The sequence below is a fragment of the Aythya fuligula genome, chromosome 5, assembly GCF_009819795.1.
Source record: "Aythya fuligula isolate bAytFul2 chromosome 5, bAytFul2.pri, whole genome shotgun sequence".
NCBI lineage: Eukaryota > Metazoa > Chordata > Aves > Anseriformes > Anatidae > Aythya > Aythya fuligula.
Window position 1 is genome coordinate 32,357,129 of NC_045563.1, and position 21,041 is coordinate 32,378,169.

The window sequence follows — 21,041 nt, forward strand, 5'->3', positions numbered from 1 at the left end:
ACCTTCACAGCTAAATTCACATGCAAACTGTATTCTGAGAACTTTGTATTATTTCTGAGGCCTGTTGTTTTCTAACCTGAATGCTTTGTTTTACAAGAAATCCAAAGTAAGCGACAAGAGAGGAAAAGAAGAACAACAGCAAATCCAGTATACAGTGGAGCAGTTTTTGAGCCTGAGGTATTGATCTCTTGCCGGGGGAAGCTAGTACTTTCATTCTGAGCTTGTGTGTTTTTCTGCCACATCGCTGCCTACTAAGCTGTCTCAGTTCTAACTAGACAGGGAAGCTATTGTTTATGATTTAAAAGGCCATTGCAATGATATGACCCTCATATTTTTTAAAAGTAAATACATTGGGGTGTTCTTTTAATACTTGCATTCCTTTCTGCCTTCCCCTATGTAAAGCTGACATTAAATGGCAGTGTGTGTTAGTCCTAGCCGTCAGGTCAGCTTGCATATTAGCCTGAAGCAGTCCAGATGTCAGAAGTAGTGTAAAAAAGCTGACCTTTCTGAAGCTGTGCTCCAGAAAATAGAAGAGCCAGTCATCTCATGTAGTACTACCATACTATCCATCAAATATTGCATATAGTTGTTGCCAAAAATGTTAGCCAACAAAAATGGTTCTGTTCTCCCCTACAGCGCAAGAAGAGTGCAGTCACGTACCTGAACAGCACAATGCATCCTGGGACACGCAAAAGAGGTGAGAGATACTTAGACTTTTCTTCCTGCTGTGTGCCTCTTTCTCCATCTTGTGTTTGTAGTCCCCTTGTTGATATGAAGAACAAAATAAGGAAGGGCACTGCAGTACTTTATTTGTATAGTGAAGTTCTACGGCAGACACAGATCATGACTTCTAGGGATTAGCACAGCAGGTTTTATTAGGCAGCTCAGTGTTTCATTTCAGTTTCAATCTCGCCCCCCAAAAATAGAGCAAAGTGAAAGGTGAGATGTTTGAACATCATTTAGTGGTATAAAGCTGCTGTCAAGATCCTCTTGTTAATAAGTAAATTGTATCGCTACTATCAAGAAGGTGGTTATGGAAGAAGTGTCTGCCCAGAATAGGAGAGGAAACTTAGTGTGAGAAAAGCTTGTTCCCTACCATGAGCAGAAATATGTCCTTGGAAAGATTTTATCTTGAGAAAGAAAGACTATCTTGCTCATACTGAGCACTTCGCTGCAAGCAGAGTGCCACTTGTCCAAACAGAAGAGATGGTGTTTCATATAGGTATGCAGTATTATTCAGTAGAAATTCTTCTGTAAAACAGGTGAAATTTTAAGGCTTAGGTTATGGTGAATCAGATGAGTCAGAACAGCATAGCAGAGAACTTGATACTGTTTTTTGTGCATGGCATCAACCACACATACATGACAATCTTTCCCTGATTTTTGACACTTTTCTGCAGTTTTTACAGACTTAAGCAATCGAGCATATTTAAAATCCACAGTCTAACCTAGCATCAACCAGTTCCAATTCTGTTGTTTTTTGTTTTGTTTTGTTTTGTTCTGTTTGTTTTTTATTGGCTGCAAGGTCATATATCCATTTCACATGTACTCTCCTTGACATACCTTGTCAGTCCAGAAGGCAATGTGGCAAAACTGACACTTCTGCAGCCATACTGATTCTGAATAAAGCACATCAGTCTCTTGCCATCCTCTGATGACATAAAAAAATATATTTATAAATAGTATGATACAGATTTTATAGAGAGAGAGGTTTGCATTTGATCTGTGGATAAGTAAATGTTCCTACTTCTAGTAATGATTTCTTAATTCTGTTTTATAACTCATTGTGAACAATTACTGTGTCAATGAAATAGTTTGCATGCTTTTGTACTTGATATTCTCCTAGCCTATTTATGCATGCTGACTGCTGTTATGCTCTCTCTCTTTTTTTTTTTTTTTCTCCCACACTGTTGTGAGCCTGCACCTTGTATCAGTACCAAACTAGTAGCATGAATTTTCAGTTGACAAAAGATTTGGATGTATACATTTGTTTTGTGATTTAGTATAGCAATATATTAGGTGAAAAGCTTATGCAAGCAAGTGCCCTTGAGAGCTTTAGTTTAATTCTAGATGGTGCTGAGCATGTCAGAAATTTCAGCCATGGACATCACTATCAGAAATCCGTTTCCAAGGACATACTTAGTTCTGGAACATATCCAGACTTTAAATGCTAGGTTTAGCATGTTAATAGGTATGGACTGACAATCTGTAAACATAAAATCCGGAGAATTATTCCTAGATCCTAGGTCCTTTATGTTTACATATCCATAAATTACCCAGGAGAAGGGAGGCAGAAATGATGGTTACATATTGTTTTTTGCCACCTTCCTTTGCATACGTAATTTTATGAAAATAGTTACAAACACATTTTGCACTTCTGCTAGTCTAAAGGAGCACATAGGAGTTGTGTAGAATCAAATGTATTTGACTGAGAAATGCTAAGAAAGAGCACAGGATTTGGGTGAGGGTTACAGTGGAAGACCAATGATAGATTACAGCTGGTAGTGCTGAGGTTATGAGTCACAAAATAGGACCTGTTCTAGCCTAATTTAAAAGATGTACCAGTAGAGTAGAAAGTGCTGATCTGTGGGTGAGTGGGTTTAAAAAAATGGGAAGAAAAGGAGAGGGTTGGAATGGTGAGTGTTGGCCTGTGATAAAGGACTTAACCTTTGTGTAGATTTATGCTGGCAGTAGAAAGATAGGAATGTGTGGGATAACAGTAGAAGGGATTTAATAGTAGTTATTGTGGCTTCTCTCTAGTTTTGATGCCAACATGCTCTCCCTAAAAACTGAATAGCCTTGTTTCTAGGAATGGAAAGCATTCCCACACTGCTTTTGTGAGAGCGATACTTTGACCCTCGACAGAACTTGTTTCTATTTCCTTCTGAAATACATCTTTTAAATGTTCTTTCCTTGCAAAATTCTACTTAAAGATTTCTTAAAAATGTTTTAATCTTTGCTTCTGTCCTTCCACTTGTAACTTTTATATTAATTTCCTCTCTGTGCTACATCATTTCCTTTTTCATGCTAGCCAATGAGGACCACTGGCCAAAGGTATGTAAGATCATTTTTCCTTTTTTTTTTTTGTTTGTTTGTTTGTTCCCTTTTGTTAATATGTAGGTCGTCCACCTAAATACAACACGGTGCTGGGGTTTGGGGCTTTGACCCCCACATCCCCTCTGTCCAGTTATCCTGACTCCCCTGAAAATGAAAAGACAGAGACCACATTTACTTTTCCCGCAGCTGTTCAGCCTGTGTCCCTGCCTAGCCCCAGCTCCACAGACGTAAGTAACTCTTGGGAAGGGGGTTACTTTTGGAAAGATATGTAGAAACAGTCACAAGGAAAATCATTGCAGATTTTGTTTCTGTAGTCTCACTCATCCTTTGTCCTAGTTCAGTGCAATGAAATGGTCCAGCATCCTTTTAACACCCTTCCGTTTTCCTCCTGCACCTATGTTCTTATCCTGTAGAGATTTTATTTATAACTCCTTCAGTGGATTGAAACACTGGGAGGCACCAGGCATGCTAGATGAGCTCATTTCCTTTGTGCCATGTCTGAGATCTTGTCTGACTGAATTGAATCTGTCATCCATGAAAATGGGGGAAGGGGAGAATGAAAAGTATTACTTACAGACTCTAATAAGAAAAAGTTGTGGTGTTTCTATAATGACAGAAGGGAAACCTCCCAGATCACTCAGGACAGACAGGAGCCATGTTCACAGCGTTGCTTATGGTAGTTCTGGTGTACCAGTGTTGCTGAATACATTGCCCCTGTGATCAGATCACTAAATCTGTCTTGAATAAAATTTGCCCATTTTGTTATAATATATAAAGAAATAGGTATGTTTTTTTAAGTTAAAAGATAGGATTTGCCACTCAAAGTACAACTTATTTTTAAGTTGCTGAGAACTACTGAATTATTTCATTATTACTAGCAAAAACATGAAGAAAAAATTTAAAGGTCATGCATAAACCTCAGAAAAGAAATAGTGAGAAAAGTTGGACTGAGTTTCTGTGTAGGTCTGACAGGACATAATGAAGGGACACTATGGCTTGTCCAAAAGTGTACTGTTACTCTATTCAGTATGGGCGAAACAATTCATTGCATAAAAATTCTCAGGAGTAAAAAGTAAAAGTGTAAAAGTAAAGTGCTCAGTGCAAAAGTAAAGTGCTTGCCTTTTAGTGACTACTGAGTACAGTTTAAAAATAAAAAGGTGCTTGCTTATTTAGTCATATCATTGCAGACTCCTGCAATCTGAGTAAGTGATCTGTGGGTTTTTTGTTTGTATGTTTGTTTTTTTACATATTTTCACATATAATTGAGGCCCAACAACTTGAAATGGGCTTTGAGGAAGAGCTGGGCAGCTTTATTTTCACCTGTGCAGTTTCACCACTCTAAGTGCACAGACTGAGGGACTATTGGCCACATACAAGAGGGAATAGAAGCCAGCTTGTTGCTTCTGAACTGTATTTGTTCTGTACAGATAACAGGAATAGAAATAGTACAAGTGTGTCTGAGTCACAGAAATAAATAGATGCAGTTCTGATACACAGGGAATATGCATGTGAAATTAGAAGGTGCTCTTTTATGTAGTCACTTTTGAAAGCAGAATAGCACTTGACTATAAAAGCCCTTTGCTGACAGTCAGATGAAAGAGACTGTGGAACAGCCCCTCATAGGGAGGGTGGGGCAGCTCCATCTCTGGGGTCTTCTATAAGTAAGCAGTAAAAATGACAAGTAAACATGCTGAAGAGAACATTTTTGACACTGGCCCCAAGAGAAGGGCTGGATAATGTGGTAGGTCTTTTCCATCTCTGACTTCTGTATGCATACTGCCGGTCTTTTCCCACTATATAAGAGCTCTCGAAACAGTATAATGTGATGTTGTCCTGTTTTCCGAGGTGCCTGGTGACAGCAGGCTAAATCAAGAGTAGAGAATTTTTGAGGCATTCTAATCTAGTTCTCAATGCCATGAATTTTCTGAAATTTTATAGTATTTGTACTTAGATTATGGATTATTTCAGTATACTTTAATTATGAAAATAGAGGTATTCTAAAGGAGACAGTGGAAGTTTACAAAGAAGGTAGTTAACATTCTCTCTTACCTGAGTGTATTGTAATATAGCACAGTAGCACTCTTTTCCCTTTAGAGTAACATATAAGTCCCCTTTAAAATGTTTACAGACAAGTGATTTAGTTTATGCATAAGCATTGGTTTTAACATTTTGTAGGTTTGTTTTTTCAAAGGAATTTTATCCCAAAGTCTTATTCAATGTATATTCCCTATCAGGTGAGCTAATTCTTTAGACTTTTCAGAAATATTTGGTATTGAATTCCATGTAAAATAAAATACAAGTAAAAGCAGAAGATATATTTCAACATGACAATCAAAATATAGAAAGGTCTGTTTATTCCAGATAGGATAGAAAATGCTGCCTGTTGTTACAGCTCCCAGCCTTTGGGGACCTACAGAATGAAAACATGAGATGTGCATGCCTAAATAAAAGGTTATGTCAAAAGTCCCAGTTAAAACCATTCAGCAGTTTCCCAGACAGATATAGAGGAAAACTGCAATTTTACCTATCTTTAAAACATTTTTGCACTCATTTACTGAGAAGGTCTAATTCATATAGACTTTAGAATGGAAGTTTGATGTTCATTACATAAATAAACTTAACTTTTAGCCAACCTGTAAAAAATACAAATCAAGCACTCAGCCCAGAAAGGCCTTCTTGCCTTTCTCCTGAATTGTCATTCTCTGAATGACAGAGATGAATTTTAAAGGGACAATAAAGCAGGAACTTGAGATGGGATTGGAGATAAAAGTAGAGGAGTAGAAACTAGGAATAGAGCCTGGGGAAAGGAAGGAAGTAATACAGTAGGCATGGTTGAACAAATCTTTTTTTTTTTTTTTTTTCTGTCTGGCAATTGGCTGTGAAGCATTTGGTTATGGGTGATTCTCCCTCACACAGTAGCATATTCACCTGGAAGATGGCAATTGCCTTTGACAGTCAATTACTCAGCAGCAAGAATAAAGCAAAACTGTTTTCTGTCTAAAAGTCTCTATTCTAGTGATGGTTCAAGTCTGTGGTCACAAAATGCCTTTTTATTAGTAAATTAATAAATGGTCCAGTTGAGAAGAGCATTAGAGAACATGCAGATTGCAAAGTCAAACCCATAAATGTTAGGAAGTGCCAAGATTATTATTGCTTATGATAACTTAATTCACTTATATCATTCATATATATTACCATCAACTTTATGTATCTGGTTTTGCACAGTTGTTGTCACAGAATATTTAGATTTCCCACGTTATTCCAGTGAAATGTACATATACATATATACATGTATATTACATATTCAGACACATAAACTACATCTACTTTGGATATGACACTGTATTGTTCAGTTCTATTCCTAAAGCCAGGCACTATTGCTCTAGCCACTGTATATGAAAATAAACTGTTAGCTGTTCAAAAAGCTTTAATTTGCTTTCTGGTTTTCTTGGTACAGGGGAATTAGAGCAAAAAGTGACCTTAAATCACCTTTTATACTGTCTCTGTCCTGAAATTATTCTTCTGTCTGTTTAGCCTACAACATATGTCCGAGCATTGTCAGTGAGCTCTGCTCTAACATAGGTTGGCTGCATATAATTTTCACAGAGCTGGTCCAGACACTGAGATTAGTGGGGTGCATGTCACATCACATCCAACCCCCTTCATGCATATATTTATTAACTGTCTAGAAAACCTGGGGCATTTCTTTGGAATTGAGCATTGGCTGGGATTTGGTATGTCCAGTTATTAATTTTGAGGAAATATCCTGAATTTTGTATTACTGTTTTGACAAACCAAAAATAGGACTATGGATTTTGTGCACGTGTTGCCATCCTGATGTGTTCAGCCATACTGCACGCTGACCAGTTGTATCACTTCTGGATTTACAGTGTTCTGTTGAATTTAGAAGGCTTCAGGTCTAAATTTCTAAATGTCACCACCTCAAGAAGCAACAGTTTGCATCTCTTGTGTAGATCTCTTTCTACGGGATACCAGATATATCAATTTTGGTTTTCAGCGCACCAATAATTGTGCACCTGAGCCAGATACCAAAAGCCATTTGTAGTCTGTGGCAACTGAAGGCCACATGTAGTTCTCTAGAATGAGAATTTTCTTGTAAAATGTGAGAATTTTGCTCTTAAAAATTTCATTAGGTTGCAGAGGATTTCACATCTTAGCTTATGTCACGTCTCCTGTCTGCCTTCTTTTCCTTACTTGTACTCACAGAGTGCTTGATGGAGGAAAAGAAGTTCTTCCCAGACTGGTTACACAGATCACTTCACAAGAGGCATGAAGTGTCACTCATTTCATTCTTCTGTTAACATGGAAGAGCTCTGTTGTAAAGCATGAAATAATACTGTAACCCACCTCTCAATGATCCCCAGAGTTATGGAACCAAACCATGCCGCTGAAAATTCACTAAAGCTTGATCCTTTACAAAACACGGCGTCGGTGCTAACCTTGGGAATAAAGAGAAGAATAGCATTCCCTTCAGAGAAAGGCCTCATCAGCAATAGAGCCGCCAAGTAGAAACCTTAGCAGATTGCCTGTGTCTCATTCTTCTAATATGTTTAATATTTTATCCACAGTAGAGGTTAGCGTCATTTTTCTTGTCTGGCAACTTAATGTGTAAGTGCATGGCCAAGTCCGATATCATTCCAAGATGATGGAACTTACTCACACACTTGAAAAGACTGCACGGGTCAAAATGAAGCACCGCGAGTGCTGATGTTGCATATGTACAGAGGGAGTGTATATGCACAATTTGACTCAACACATGCATCTTAAGATCACAGTCTTGCAGATGTTGTGTGTGTGAAAATTTGGCTGAAGTCAGTGAGAAGTGCATATTTCTGACTCCAGATGGGGCCTAGAATATGTCAGCTTGCCAGAAAAGGCAACAGGTGGAGAAGGGAGAGGGGTTCAGATGCCCCTTTCCTGCTCTGTGGGTGCTAAGCCATTTTTCTTTCATGCCTCTTTGTTCAAATATCCAAAGAACAAAGGAAAACAAACACCATCACCACCACTACCCCAAGCATGAGATGGGAGTAACAGGAGGAGAGAGAGAGAAGAAAAAGTGACAAAAATTAGACCTGTATTTCTGGGGAGTTAAATTTCTTTAGAAAAGAAATTTCTCTAAAGGTGATAAAGTAGTAATTTGGACTGGATGTTGTTAAGAGACCTTGTCAGTATGTTTTCAACTCTTTCTGGGGGAGAAAAAAAAAAAAACACACAAAAAAACACTTAGAAAGTATCTCTTGCTATTCTTTCATCTTGTCTCTCAGCCTATGTTAGTGATGAAACATAGACCACTATCTATAGAGAAAGAGAAAATTTTGACTCATAGCTTTTTTGGTGCAACTTGAGGTAACCTGTGCGAGGTAAAAAGAATTATCTCAGAACATATAATTCATTCTGTTCTTTTTCATTTACAAGCAGAGCACCTTTTCCTTCCACTTTCATTTTTAAAGGTGACCTAAATATTTGACAGTGTTCTTTTAAGTCACTCAGCTGGGGTTTCTTACATACTATTACTGGAAAGAGACAGCCTCATCAGCATTCCCAAAGTGAAGTTGTGCTTACATCCAGAAATGAGAAGGGTTAAGAAGGAGAATAGCTCATCATTTTAGGAAAAGAAAAAAAAAAAAAAAAAAGGCAGGGTAAGGGAGGAATCTATAATAAGACAGGCTATGGGGTATCAGTTGTTAAGAGAAGTTTTGGTAATAAGTGTTTGTTGTAACATGTTACCCTGGGAGGACAGAGGGAGCGTTTGGGAAGACAGATGTCAGTGTTTCTGACATCATGCCTGGTTTTCCTGTTTCATCTTCTAAAAAGGGCTTGACCATTTGGAACCCCCTTAGAAATAGTTTGTGCTGTAAACTTTGCATTTAACAATGATGTAGATGTCAAAGGTCAAAGTTCACTTTTTGCCTTCTCTCTCTTTCTCTCCCCTCAACCCTTCCCCTCAATTTTATAGGGCGATATCCATGAGGATTTTTGCAGTGTTTGCAGAAAAAGTGGGCAGTTGCTGATGTGTGACACATGTTCACGTGTTTATCACCTGGACTGTCTGGACCCGCCTCTGAAAACCATTCCCAAGGGCATGTGGATCTGTCCCAAATGTCAAGACCAGGTATTGTTTGACAGACAGTGTTATACACAATGCACTGTAAAGATTTTTCCAAGTTAAAGAAAACAATCATATTACTTGGCTTATTTATATCAAGACAGCCTGACACTGAACAAATTTATTTGATCTGCAACAAGGCTTGTGTGAATTTGATTTGATTACATCTGTTGGAATGCGTGCAAGTGCAAAACTGTTAAGTTTTCCTCCCGGACTTGAGGTCTTTATTCGTTACCCTTGTGTTTTTACTCTTTCTGGGCTGAAGCACACAAACTTTTGGGAAAGGTTCTCTACTACTCATAGAAATTTTCCTGTTCATCCCAAGCTCGTTGTTTCTTAAAAAGTTATTAGCATGTTCTTCTGGATAAATAAATAAAACATTTGTAGGAGCCTACCTCAAGAGATAGAGAAAATATAAACCTCTCTTTGGTTATATAAATCAAACACCGGAGAGATTGACTTCAGTGATCTCTTTAATAATGGTGTCCAGAATCTGTGAAATGAGGATGGACAAATAGCTTGTTTCTTCTTTCTTCCAAATCCCTCGTACACAATTAAAGCGAACAGATGATATTTTAATATTTTGTTCATAATTGCATTGAGATTACAAGACAAAGAATTAAACTACTGTATTCATAACCCTTATGTGGAACTCCAGAAGTTGCAAAGGGTTGCTCTTAATCAGCAGGCTGAAGCTGTTAGTGTTCTCTCTGATTTAGCATCTTGCTTAGTCACCCACATGACCTTTGGTTAGCCAGATGGCAAGGTAAGAAAACAGCCTGGCAAATGATGTGCTGTTCAGGAAAATGAAAAAGCAAAACTCAAGTGACTTGGTCAGTAGTTGCAAATGAGGGAGAGTTACCACTTTCCTATTCCTGCTCTTGTGTTCCATCATGTCTCCCTTCTCTTTGTATTTCTGTGATATGTTCCCACAAAATTATGGGGAAAAATGGGAGGTATTTCACTACAAAGTGGCCGAGTCCTCTGTCTTCTGAGACACCCCTCGGATTGACTTGTTAAAAAGACACATTACATTTTTCTTCACAAAATAAAGTTCCTTAGGAAGGAATACGTTAGAAAGGAATATGTAGGTAGGAATATGTTAGGGAGGATCTGAAAGGCATAAATGGGTTTTACCCTTATATGTACATAAAGAGGGTTTGGCAATTATATTAAAATGATTCTTGTGAGAAGGGCAGATAGGACAGTCTCATGTTTTACAAGCCAGGAAGTGTGGTATTTGAATGTATGGTGTGGAGACTGCTCTGTGCCATGAGAAGTTTTCTCCCAGAACATCTGAGAACAGCAGTTTGTCTGAACCATGACATAATGTTTGTCTCCTGGCAAGTTTGAGTTCAGATACATTATCTTTTCATTCCTCTTTTAAGTTGTTCAGTTTCATTAGTAGAGTTTATTTGTGGCTATGGAGGGAATTTGAGAAAATGCTGACATTTGTAAGAAACAGGCCTCCTTTGTGGGAGCTACGGTACAGTTGTGAATAATTCCCTCTGTTAAATCTCAGAACAGGTCTGCAAAGCAGACGTGTTAACAGGGCTCAGACTAATGATAGCCATAAAGAAAATCCTCTGTCTTTCCCTCTTTCTCCTTTTTCTTTTCCTAGGAGTAGATTATTTACTATCTAAATCTCTACACACTTTTCTTTCAGATGTTAAAGAAGGAAGAAGCAATCCCGTGGCCAGGAACTTTAGCAATTGTTCATTCATATATTGCATATAAAGCAGGTAGGAAAATGGGGAGCAACACCTTTGCTTCAGTTTTGATACTGGAAAATGTAATTGAGGGAATGGGACAGAATGATACTTCCTTTGGAAAAGGAAATTAAAGGAAAAGGACCTTAATCACTTGTGAAGTGTAAATGGCAGTCTAAATATTTATTAAGCTTTCTGTGATGCTTCTGTGTATAGGTGAAACATTGGGTGTGATTTATTGCAAAAGTTGTTGAATTGATCTTAAACACCGCCTTTAAATGAAATAGTTTATAGCCTCTATCTACAGTTGTAACAGAAACACTTTAAATATTATTTCTTGATGTGATGAATATTCTGTTTTTCAGCAAAAGAAGAGGAAAAACAGAAACTACTTAAATGGAGTTCAGATTTAAAACAGGAAAGAGAACAACTAGAGCAGAAGGTCAAACAGCTCAGCAATTCCATAACGGTGAGTATTGCCCTCCCAAATAACTCTGCACCTGTCTTCTGATGCCAGAATTCAGAGAGAGAACTGTAGAGCCCATGTGCTAGACCTGTCTTTCACTGGTTTTACTGAGAATTAAATGGGCTCTTTCCTATGTTTTTTAGGACTTTGGGGAGCAGGAATGAAATGCAGGCAACATATACTTAGAATGAGTCACTTACACATGATCCATGCTGACCATACACTGTAGACATGCAGTGACCTATAACAGCAGCAGGTGACAAAAATGACCCACAGCATTATTGTCTGTGGGCAGTAGATAAATTCTAATTTTCCAGTAGCTCACTTAAGTTTGAATAGTTGTGTCCCTGTGTGTAGTAAGAGTCTGCATTTTCCAGACATTCCTAGTACAAAAGTGACCGTTTAATTACAACTGGCTCTTGGGCTCCTGACATGTTGGCTTGGCAGTCAGCAGCTGGACTGTGCATGCCTCTGCATATTATTAATTGGACATCATCATACCTCTATCCAGAAGCTGTAGTTTCCACCTTAATTTATCACAGTAATTGGAACATACATATTAATTTGCTCTTTCTTCTCACCTTAATATGCAAATCAGGCTCTTGAGGTGCCAGTGTAAAGTTTGAGGCCCTCACTTAGCATAGGCTGAGTCTGTATCACAGAATGAAAAACACTGAAATCTATGTGGCAACTCCTGTAAGGCTGGATACGTAAGTACAGATTTGTTTTTTTAAATGCAGATGCGCTGTGTGGTCTCTGTGTCTTTACCTCCTAGGCCAAAAGTAAGCGTCCCATGCTTAAAGACCTCTAAATGCTGATGATACAAGTGAAACAACTGTGAGCAAGTAGGTGGTGAGAGGTGCTGGCTAGCGGATTTGGAGACTGTCATCTTCTGGTTATCAGTAGCTGGGCATAAAGTCAGCAGCACTAGAGCACTAGGACCATTTCTTAGTGATGTACACAGGCAGGAGCAAGCCTTAATAGGAGGGATTGGTAGTAGGTAAGGAGAATTGTTTATTTGCTATGATCAAGCCATTGCTTATACTTTCATTGGAACTGTCTAATAAAGGTGGATTAGATCTAAATTTTGTAGAGTTCTTACGATGCCAAGAGCTGTGTGTGAAAGCAGTAACAGTGTCTGGAGATCAGCATAGATAAAAGATTTGAAAAATGTAAGAAGGTTGTTGTCTCCATGTAAGAACCTGAATGTTATAGACATAAAGTAGCTACCATCTCCTTTTTGAGAGTTTCAGCTATAGATAAAAACAGTTTTTCACTCCTGAAGTATCATTTGTGGGCATTTTTTAAAGTTACCGTACCCTGACTCTTATCTGATGAGCTGGCTATTGCTTCCAAGAGAAATAAGTGGTCTCAAAATAAGATTTTCAAATGAGGAAGGGTTTGTTTTTCTTTTCAAGTGTCCCTTTATTTATTGAGAGGAGGAAGTGATATTCCTGCTAAAGCATAAGTGAAAGCAAAGGCTGTATCCCATTAGTTGCATGCACACACACTGTCAGCAGTCAGCTGCAGTAGGATGCCTGAGTTTGCACATCTGAGCTAAAGAAATTTCAGCCATGCAATACTACTAGAAAAATAATAAGAACATATACTTGGAAGTTTCCCTTCAAAAGGAACACAAAAGGATGGAGCTGTCTGTGTTGATTTGCCAAGCACCTTGGGATGAAAGGGCCATGCTGGGTGACAGCTACGTACTGACAATTTAATTCCACAGCCTGCAAATATGAATTCTCCTATGATCGCAGCTCTGAGGCTCAGTTTCTTCTAGGCTGAATTATAGGTGACACTGTAGCTGCAGTCTTTTCCGAGTACTTACGTTTAGATCTGCAAACGTTGTATTCCTTCTCTTGCCTTCTTCCATTCATGTGAGGGTAAAGCTTGAACTTACTACTGCTTTTCGGTTTTGCTGCAGAAATGCATGGAAATGAAGAACACCATCCTTGCAAAACAGAAGGAGATGCACAGCTCCTTGGAGAAGGTAAAACAGCTGATCCGCCTCATCCAAGGCATCGACCTTTCAAAACCCATAAACTCTGAGGTCAATTCAGTAGCCATCTCCAATGGCATGGACTCCACTAACAATACTAATGCTGCCACCTCCACCTTAGCCCCCTCCCCTTCCCAGAGCTGCATGGTGAACTGTAACAAGGGCGATGAGACTAAATAACACAGTGAAGTGCAGAAGGAGCCAAGGGAGGTGGCGGCGAGGAGGAGGAGCAAAATAACGAAACTCTAGAAAAGCAAAACCGGATTTCTTCTGGAAAGTGCAGAATTCTTTAGTTCTTTGGTTCCAGAGAGAGCGTGAAGATGCTTGTGCCAGGCGGCACCGGAGTTTGCCAATTGATCCTTCTTATTCTGTGTGTACATGCAAAGTTTGGATCATGTTACATGAATAGTGCCAGCTGGGGGTTCTTTGCCAGCACCATGCCAAGTGAAATAATATATTTACTCTCTCTATATTTTACACCAGTGTGTGCCTGCAGCAGCCTCCACAGCCACTATAGGTTTGTTTTATTTTTGTTTGGGGTGAGGAGCAGGGATGAGGGAGGAGAGCAGGTTTCAAATCCTTATTTGCAGAACAGTTTGTTTAGCTAGGGGAAAACAAAAACAAGTCCAAAGAGCCTGTGGGCTTTTCCTGTTTCTAAACTCTCAGTACTATTAAACCAAAAAAACAGAAATATAAATTATCAAATCCCAGTGCCCAGAAGGGACAAGTCTATCAAATAAGCAGTATTTACTATTGTTTAGACAGGAGATGTACAAAAGGAAAGGAGATGGACTTTTCACTGAGTAACCAGCACATGTACAGGCTGAAGATCTACTGTCCCAACAGCTTTGGGTTAACCCTATTTCTTCACATCATATAAAAGACATGCTTTGCAGAATTGGTTTGGGTCCTCACACTCATCCAGAAAGCCTGTGTTGGGAATGGGAAAATAGAGGGCCAGAATCCAGGGTCAGCTTGGAGCGTTGGACGGAGGTGTCCCAAGAGAAAATGTGCATCGATTACTTGAAAATGAGATTCCAACCCTTTTCTATATTTATAAACAACAAAAGTATCCTGAACAAAGTAGCACATGACCCAGATGTGTGAACTGAACAGAGAAATGTCCTTTTCTTTCACTTCCTTTCTCTTCTTTTGGTAACAAGAACTAAATAAGGAATAGAAAAGCTGTTTTTCAGGCTGACAGTCTAATTAAAGAGGTAGATGGGACCTTGCATGGTATAGATTAGAAGTAATAGTGTCAGTGAGATACAGTGAGTCTTTGTGAGTCCTTGTGTCATCGTTTTGGGCACTGTTTTTTTATGCAAGGGCAAAATCTTTGTATCTGGGGGAAAAAAAAAAAAAAAAACAAACAACTTTTTTAAATTAAAAAGGAAAATAAAAGATATTGAGGTCTTCCTAGTGTTACTTAAAATAAGATCAAGGTAAGAAACATTGTAAAAAAAAATACAAAAGTGCTATTTGTTTCCTAAACAAGTGATTTCTATTAAAAAGGTGTCAGAACTGGAGAAAATGCTGTGTACCTAGAATTTTTTAACACAGACTTTGCTTATTTATGATGACATTCTGCTGTGTTTGTGTTTTAAGATCCAGTGGGACAGCTTCCGTAGATTATACCATACATGCTACTGGCTAAACTCTGCTGAGAACCAAATCCTACAGTGTTGGATCTCACCCCGCTTGGAGGATCCACCAGGCTTGTCTCTGCTGTTACCATATCTCTCCCATTCTTTCATGTATTTGTAACCCAGAGAAAAGCATTGGCAGTGTGCTTTAATACTTTTGTGATATGGACTGATTAGAGCTTGAGAACGAAGACAGTGAGTTGTTGAACTGGAATCACCTTCTGATATATCCTCTTATTTAAGACGTTCATCTCTTACGTATAATCTTTTCACTCTAGGTAGCAAAACTTGCCTTGTGCTCCTGTTATTTTGGGGTTTATCTCAGTTTAGAATGCTGACTCTGGTCACTTCGGGTTGTGTCCCAGAGCTACCCAGTTTTACTACAGCACGTAAATGTTTGGGCGAACCCTGTTTCCCCTGGAAGCACTGGCAAAACTCCCGTTGCTTTCAGTGGCAGCAGAATTGAGCCTGGACACAGACGACGCAAGGCAGGGTCCCCGGTGTGGTGCCATTGACAGCATGTGTTGGGTGGCGAGGCAGACTTGCTCAGCTGCTTTTCTTAGTGGACCAGAGAAGGCTTTGCATTTCAAGGATGCATTTCTGTGCAACTAGTATCAAATACTCCAAACACTACATAGCCTGAGAGAGTCCCTCTGCTGCTGCAGCCAAGTATGCTTCTGCAGGATTCTTGGCACTGTCCTCTTCCCTTTCCTTTGCGTTGCCCTTCTGACCTTTAAGGATTTTTCTTCCTTCTATAGGAGGGTGCACTATTTTCAGCTCTGAGCTCAGAACTGATATCCTGAGTTCTCACATTTGTCCGTGGCTTGGGAAAGCGACTCTTACGTGCACTTCCCAGCTAAACTAGTGATAACCTCGACTCTCGGTTTTGATGTTTGAATTCTGTTCTGGAACCAGCAGAGCTGCAAGGATCAAACTGATCAAAGTAAAAATGTCCCTGCATCAACCCAGTTACCACTGGAAGTCATTACGACAGGGCAGCGACCCGTAGCATTCAAACAAAGGACTATATGTTTGAAGGGACGAGGAGAGAAAACAAAGTGGTTATGAGCCTTCTTTCTCTACAATATGAGCCAGCAGTTAGTGGCCAGGTACTCAGGAGAAGTGTCCTTTTTGGCCAGGTTGTTGTTCTCTAGTTGATCACTTGGGTAACTCTTACATCTTCTTCTGAAGCATGAAGTACATTCCCAGTAAGAGACAGTATCTTTATGGTTCTCATGTTCTTCTCTCTAATGTTATTTTCTGAGTTCTCTTGGAAGCACTGCACTATCTGGGGGTAGCAAACTCTGCCTGAAGGCTTGAGGGTCCTTCTGTTTCTTTGCCAGTTCGAGAAGGGATGGGAGTGAAATACACCAGTAGCTGCATTTACATTTGGGCACAGTTTCCCAGCCAGGAGCTGTTAAAACAGCTATTACTGCTTTTCCAAGGCATCTGGTTGTCTCTTGAATCAGAGTACAGACTTTTACATCTCTCTTTTCTTACAGCTTTGTGTTCCAGGCTGTCAAAGGACACCTTTCGTTAATCATTACCTAGCAGAGAAATGACCTTAACTTAGACTTTTTAATGCTGCTGGGTAGTTTTCTTGCTCCCTGATCCTGCTTGGACGCTCTCCCTACTGGCTCTGCAGCATTATCAGTCAATAGGCAGAGAGCATTCCCAGGGCTGTGTTGACACTGGCAGTGATGCTGCTACACAGACACAAGTAAACTGGAGCCATTTCTGCCCAATTAGCAACAATAGGGTGGAAGAGGGATTGACATTTGCTAAAGACAGAGGAAAATGTGCTTTTTTTTCTACCTGCCCTGAGAGGTTTCAATGAAGAAGTGAGAAATTTAAACTCTGACAACTTTTAAGCTCAAGCTTGCCTTCTGGATTTTTTTCCCCTCACATAGCATTTGAGATAGGCTGAGTTTGTGTTAAAACTTCTGCTCTTTGGGAAGCTGTCATAATGACTGGCATTTTGGATTTCCAAACCACCATAAAGGTAATAACTAATTCTTATGTCATTGCTTGTCATTAGTGGGAAATAAGTGGCTTTTAAATCTCTGTTATAAAGGCGGAGAAGATGAGACCACAGAGGAAGCTCATATCAGAGGAGTTTCTGGCTCCCAGCCCAGTGCTAAGGGCTTTAAGAAGCCATCCTGCTGCTTCGACTGCTCAGAAATAGAGTAAGAAATGCAGAAGTAGCTTTCCCTTCTCCTTGCAATCTGTTCTTTAAACAGCTGGAAAGGCATGTTGTGGGCAAAGTTTGAAAAGGAGCGTGTGATCTGGCTAGAAGAATCAGTCTAATCACTAGTATTCTCGTTATCTTGGTTTAGTGCCAGTGGTGTTCTTAGTGCTGTGCAAAACACAGTAAAGGCAATACCTGCAGGCATGGATGGCAGGCAGGGTACGTGGCGTGGGTGGTTCTTCGAGGACATTGCTGGCCAGGAGTTACCACGTTTGTAGGATAAACTAACGGTTTGCGTGAGCAAAACCAGGATTTTGTTCTTAGTTGCAAGCGAGTTTGTGTCAGTGAGAACATGAATTAAAAGCCGCCTGCCCAGAGGTTAAAGAGCATTGTTACGATGAAAATTTTATGGGCAGAGCGTTAGTTGTTTTGTTGGTGGGAAAAACCACATTGTGTTTTGTCCTTCCTAACCGACCAGGCTTGAGGAAGCAAATCTGTATTCCAGCTGTCTAGAAATGTGTCCCTGATCCTGACCTCCTTGGCTTCGAATCGTCTTCTTCCCTGTATTGTTGCAGAGGCGGCCCCACAAAGCAATACGATCAGCGTTCAGGAGGCACAGAGCGAAATCTCCCTCTTAGTCCCAGCAAGCTGTGGCAGCCCGCAATACAGGGAGTAAGCTCTGACGTTTCCTCCTCACGTGGATGCAGTGAAAAATGTTTGTGAATTTGCAGTGCACGTTTCTCTTTCCTTTTGTTTCTCAGCTGGGTCGCCCCTGCCCTCTTTGCTTTTGAACCGCCACTGACGAATCCATCTTTTTTAATTAAATGTATTTTTAGAAGATCATATTCAGATGTCAAACCAAAATTCACTCTTTTGCTGGGGGCTTCCCCCTGTCAGCTGCTCAGATGACCACTGAAATATTGACACTACACGTCCCGGTGGAGCATTCCCCTTCGGGCAGACTTTGTTGTGTCTTTTCAGAACTGTTCTGACCCTTCTTCACCTCCATTTGTCCTCCTTTGGGATTCTGAAGATCCAGGGCGAGTTCAGCCTTGCTGGGCTCCTGCAGAGTTTTCTGGCAAGCATGTAGAAACTTCTCAAGAGTCAGGAACCTGGAGAAGGAGGAGGATGTTGTGTCTGCAGCTAATTCATTTGGTACTGAGGCGTTCCTGGCCAACAAACTACCTCAGCAAAGGCCATTCCCAAGCACCACGTGGATTCTGTAGTTTCTGTCCTTCAGAAGGCAAAATGTCTCCAAAGAAGCCTTGCAACAGCCAGCTAGGTACTGGTCTCTGAGTGCGTGTGAGCGAGCCTTACAGCAGCGCATTACTGGATACCTGTTTTCAGTGATCAGACCTGGGCCAGGGAATGCCCTAAAAATCAGGTGGGATCAGGAAAACACGAGAGCTGCAGACATCTTGGCTCCAGGTTATTGCTGTCTTACTCAGATCCTTCTTTAAGCCTCAGTCCTGTTTGTAACACCTACAGAATGGAATGTAATACTTGAAAATATGACGCTCGTTATCCTTTGCCTTTAGCTCCCATTTCCCAATGTTTATCTTTCATCTGGGACAAGAACTTTCTGCATCATTGTGTCTTGTATAGGCTGAGCACATAGTTGAAACTTGCCAATAAAGAAAATTATTTATACCATGCGCTGGTAAGCTTGGTAATTACAGACCCATAGAAAGAAAACACCTCTCCTGGAGGTTAATTTAAGATGTGGGTTTGTCTCAAGAAACCACGACCTTACCTGTGTGAGGGTCTGTCTGTCAGTATTTCTCAGCTGTGCGACGAGTGAGCAGAAAACAGGCTAGCCAAGAGCCTCTGTGTGGTGAAAATCGCTGTCCTGGAGCTTACTGCACGAGAACAGTAACTCGGGGCTTCTCCTCTCCCTGTGCCAGCCGTGGGTGCCGCGGAGACCAAGGAGAGAAAGGAGGCCTCTGCCTAGAAGCAGTGGCAGAAGGAGGTGTGCAGGCCTGCAGACAGAGGAAAGGAGGAGAGGAGGCAGGAGGAGCAAAGGGAAGGAAGAGCAGACGGGGTAAGGCAGAGCAGAGAAGGCATGGGGACAGATGAGAAGCAGGGAAGGTGAGGGTAGGAAAGGTCCAGGAGGAGCGAGAGAGGGCTCTGTTCTGAGGAGACACCTACAGGGTTTGCAAATTCAGCAGAAAGATTAGGAGAAAAAGGCTCTTCTCCTAGCTTGGTTTCTGACTCGGGTTGATCTGTGCTCCAAAAGGACTAATTGTAGTGGGAGTTACTGGCTGCAGGTGCAGGAGGGAGCAGGCACTACACCCCCAGCTCTGGTTCTACAGCCCAAGCCGTCCCGTCCTGACCACAGCCCTGTCTGACTTCTGCGCTACACCGTGGGACAAGGCAGATCAAGCAGTCAGAGCCTGCTCCAGTCTGGACCAAACCAAGTGAAAATTTTCCCCCTGGCTGGAAATATTCCGGGGACTGCCAGCGTGATTGCACTTTCCTAGTCCAACCGTTGTGGTCAGCCTGGTTGGAGCCAGCTGCAGCCTCCAGAGGTGCTGGGTCTGGCGTGCGAGGAGGGGACGATGCCGGGCAGGACCTGTGTGTCAGGCACCTCTCAGCTGCCTCCCGGGGGATCTGCACCAGGCTCCTGCTCTCTGACCTGCTGCAGCGGGCGGTTCTGTGCCAAACCCACTCCGTTTCCTTAGGATCTGGCTTCTTTCAGGACACTTGTGGAGGAGCGGCGCAGTGCAGCGGGACAGGGGCATGCCGTGGGTGTAAGGTAAGCCTGCAGGAGCTGACCCTGCAGAGCCATGTGCACCAGGGTGACCTGAAGCAGCAGCCCACGGGGTCTCTCCAGTCAGAGCTCCTCACACCAGCTGTCAGGAGGGCAGGAAGCCCTCTGGCTCTGTTCTTTGCCCTGTGGGATCCAAGCAAGCAGAAGTGCACGTCGCTGGGGCGGGAGGTGAAGCGGAGCGCTGCGCAGGTCACCCATGGTCACCCTGGGTTTTGGGTCCTCGGCACCGAGGGTTCCCTTGTTCTTGGTCTAGACCTAGGCCCTGCAGGCTGGGCATACCAAAATTGAGGAGGGGAGGGCACTTACTTAAAAGAAGGAAGGATCCCTCCGTGACTCGTTTTCCCCACCATAAAGCAGCCGATGGCAATGCTGACGCTGCTGAGAGCTGCCTCTCCTGGGCTGTGAGCGCTGGAACAGGCACTGCTGAAGAGTAGGTACAGCAGGGCTCAGTGCTGGCGTGTTCCTGCTTGTCCTGGGCTAACGTGTAATTTCTAATCATAGTCTCATGCACTTCTTCCTTTAATTATCACTGGCATCACAACGGTGGTTGGCTCTAGAGCCAGGAGCGGTGTCTCACCCGGCAGTGCTCCCTTCCAGAAGGTACCTTGACTCTGAGTCACCACCGATGCCACATCTGACGGGCAGCCAGGGCTCTGTAAGGGTTTTTTTTTTGCCACCACCTCATCCCTGCGGCTCAGGCAGCTCCCAGGCTCAGCCCCACCAGACCAAGAGGCTGTTGTGTCCCCATGGCTGCTTCTCTCCAGCCCTCCCTGCCCCCCGATGCTGCTCGTAGCGAGCCGGGCTGTTGGCCACCTGCAGCAGGCCCAAAGACAGGAGCAAAAGTACAGGAGCACTGCTGCAAACTGCATGAAACGAGCATTAAGCAAGGTGACCGGGGGAAAGAGCAGGCTAGTGCTAACCTGTTCAGGCTCCGCAGAGCGAGGTAACTCGTGCAGAGGAAGGAAGCAGCTTTGCTGCACCGCCAGCAGTGCGGCCGTGGTACAGAGCAGTGCTGGAGCTCGCCTGGAGGGCTGGTGCAGCATTTGGTCTTCTGGGGGCTGGCCGGCTCTCATCTG

At 41.8% G+C, this 21,041-nt stretch overlaps 1 protein-coding gene across 7 annotated transcripts in view; it reads left to right on the forward strand.

The window, feature by feature from the left end:
- PHF21A (PHD finger protein 21A) overlaps positions 1–14,013 on the forward strand; it is a 131,413-nt gene extending 117,400 nt beyond the window's left edge. For 4 of the 7 annotated variants that reach the window (XM_032188185.1, XM_032188184.1, XM_032188187.1 and 1 more), the window contains exons 12-18: positions 98–177; positions 637–697; positions 3,121–3,284; positions 9,035–9,190; positions 10,851–10,926; positions 11,259–11,362; positions 13,290–14,013. In XM_032188185.1, the coding sequence (XP_032044076.1) occupies positions 98–177; positions 637–697; positions 3,121–3,284; positions 9,035–9,190; positions 10,851–10,926; positions 11,259–11,362; positions 13,290–13,544 (896 nt within the window). In that variant the 3' untranslated portion in view covers positions 13,545–14,013. Of the gene's footprint in view, positions 1–97; positions 178–636; positions 698–3,031; positions 3,055–3,120; positions 3,285–9,034; positions 9,191–10,850; positions 10,927–11,258; positions 11,363–11,502; positions 13,268–13,289 lie in introns of those variants that run through there. The other 3 variants (XM_032188188.1, XM_032188189.1, XM_032188190.1) reach the window with 2 other exon arrangements.
- Positions 14,014–21,041: the final 7,028 nt, after the last annotated feature.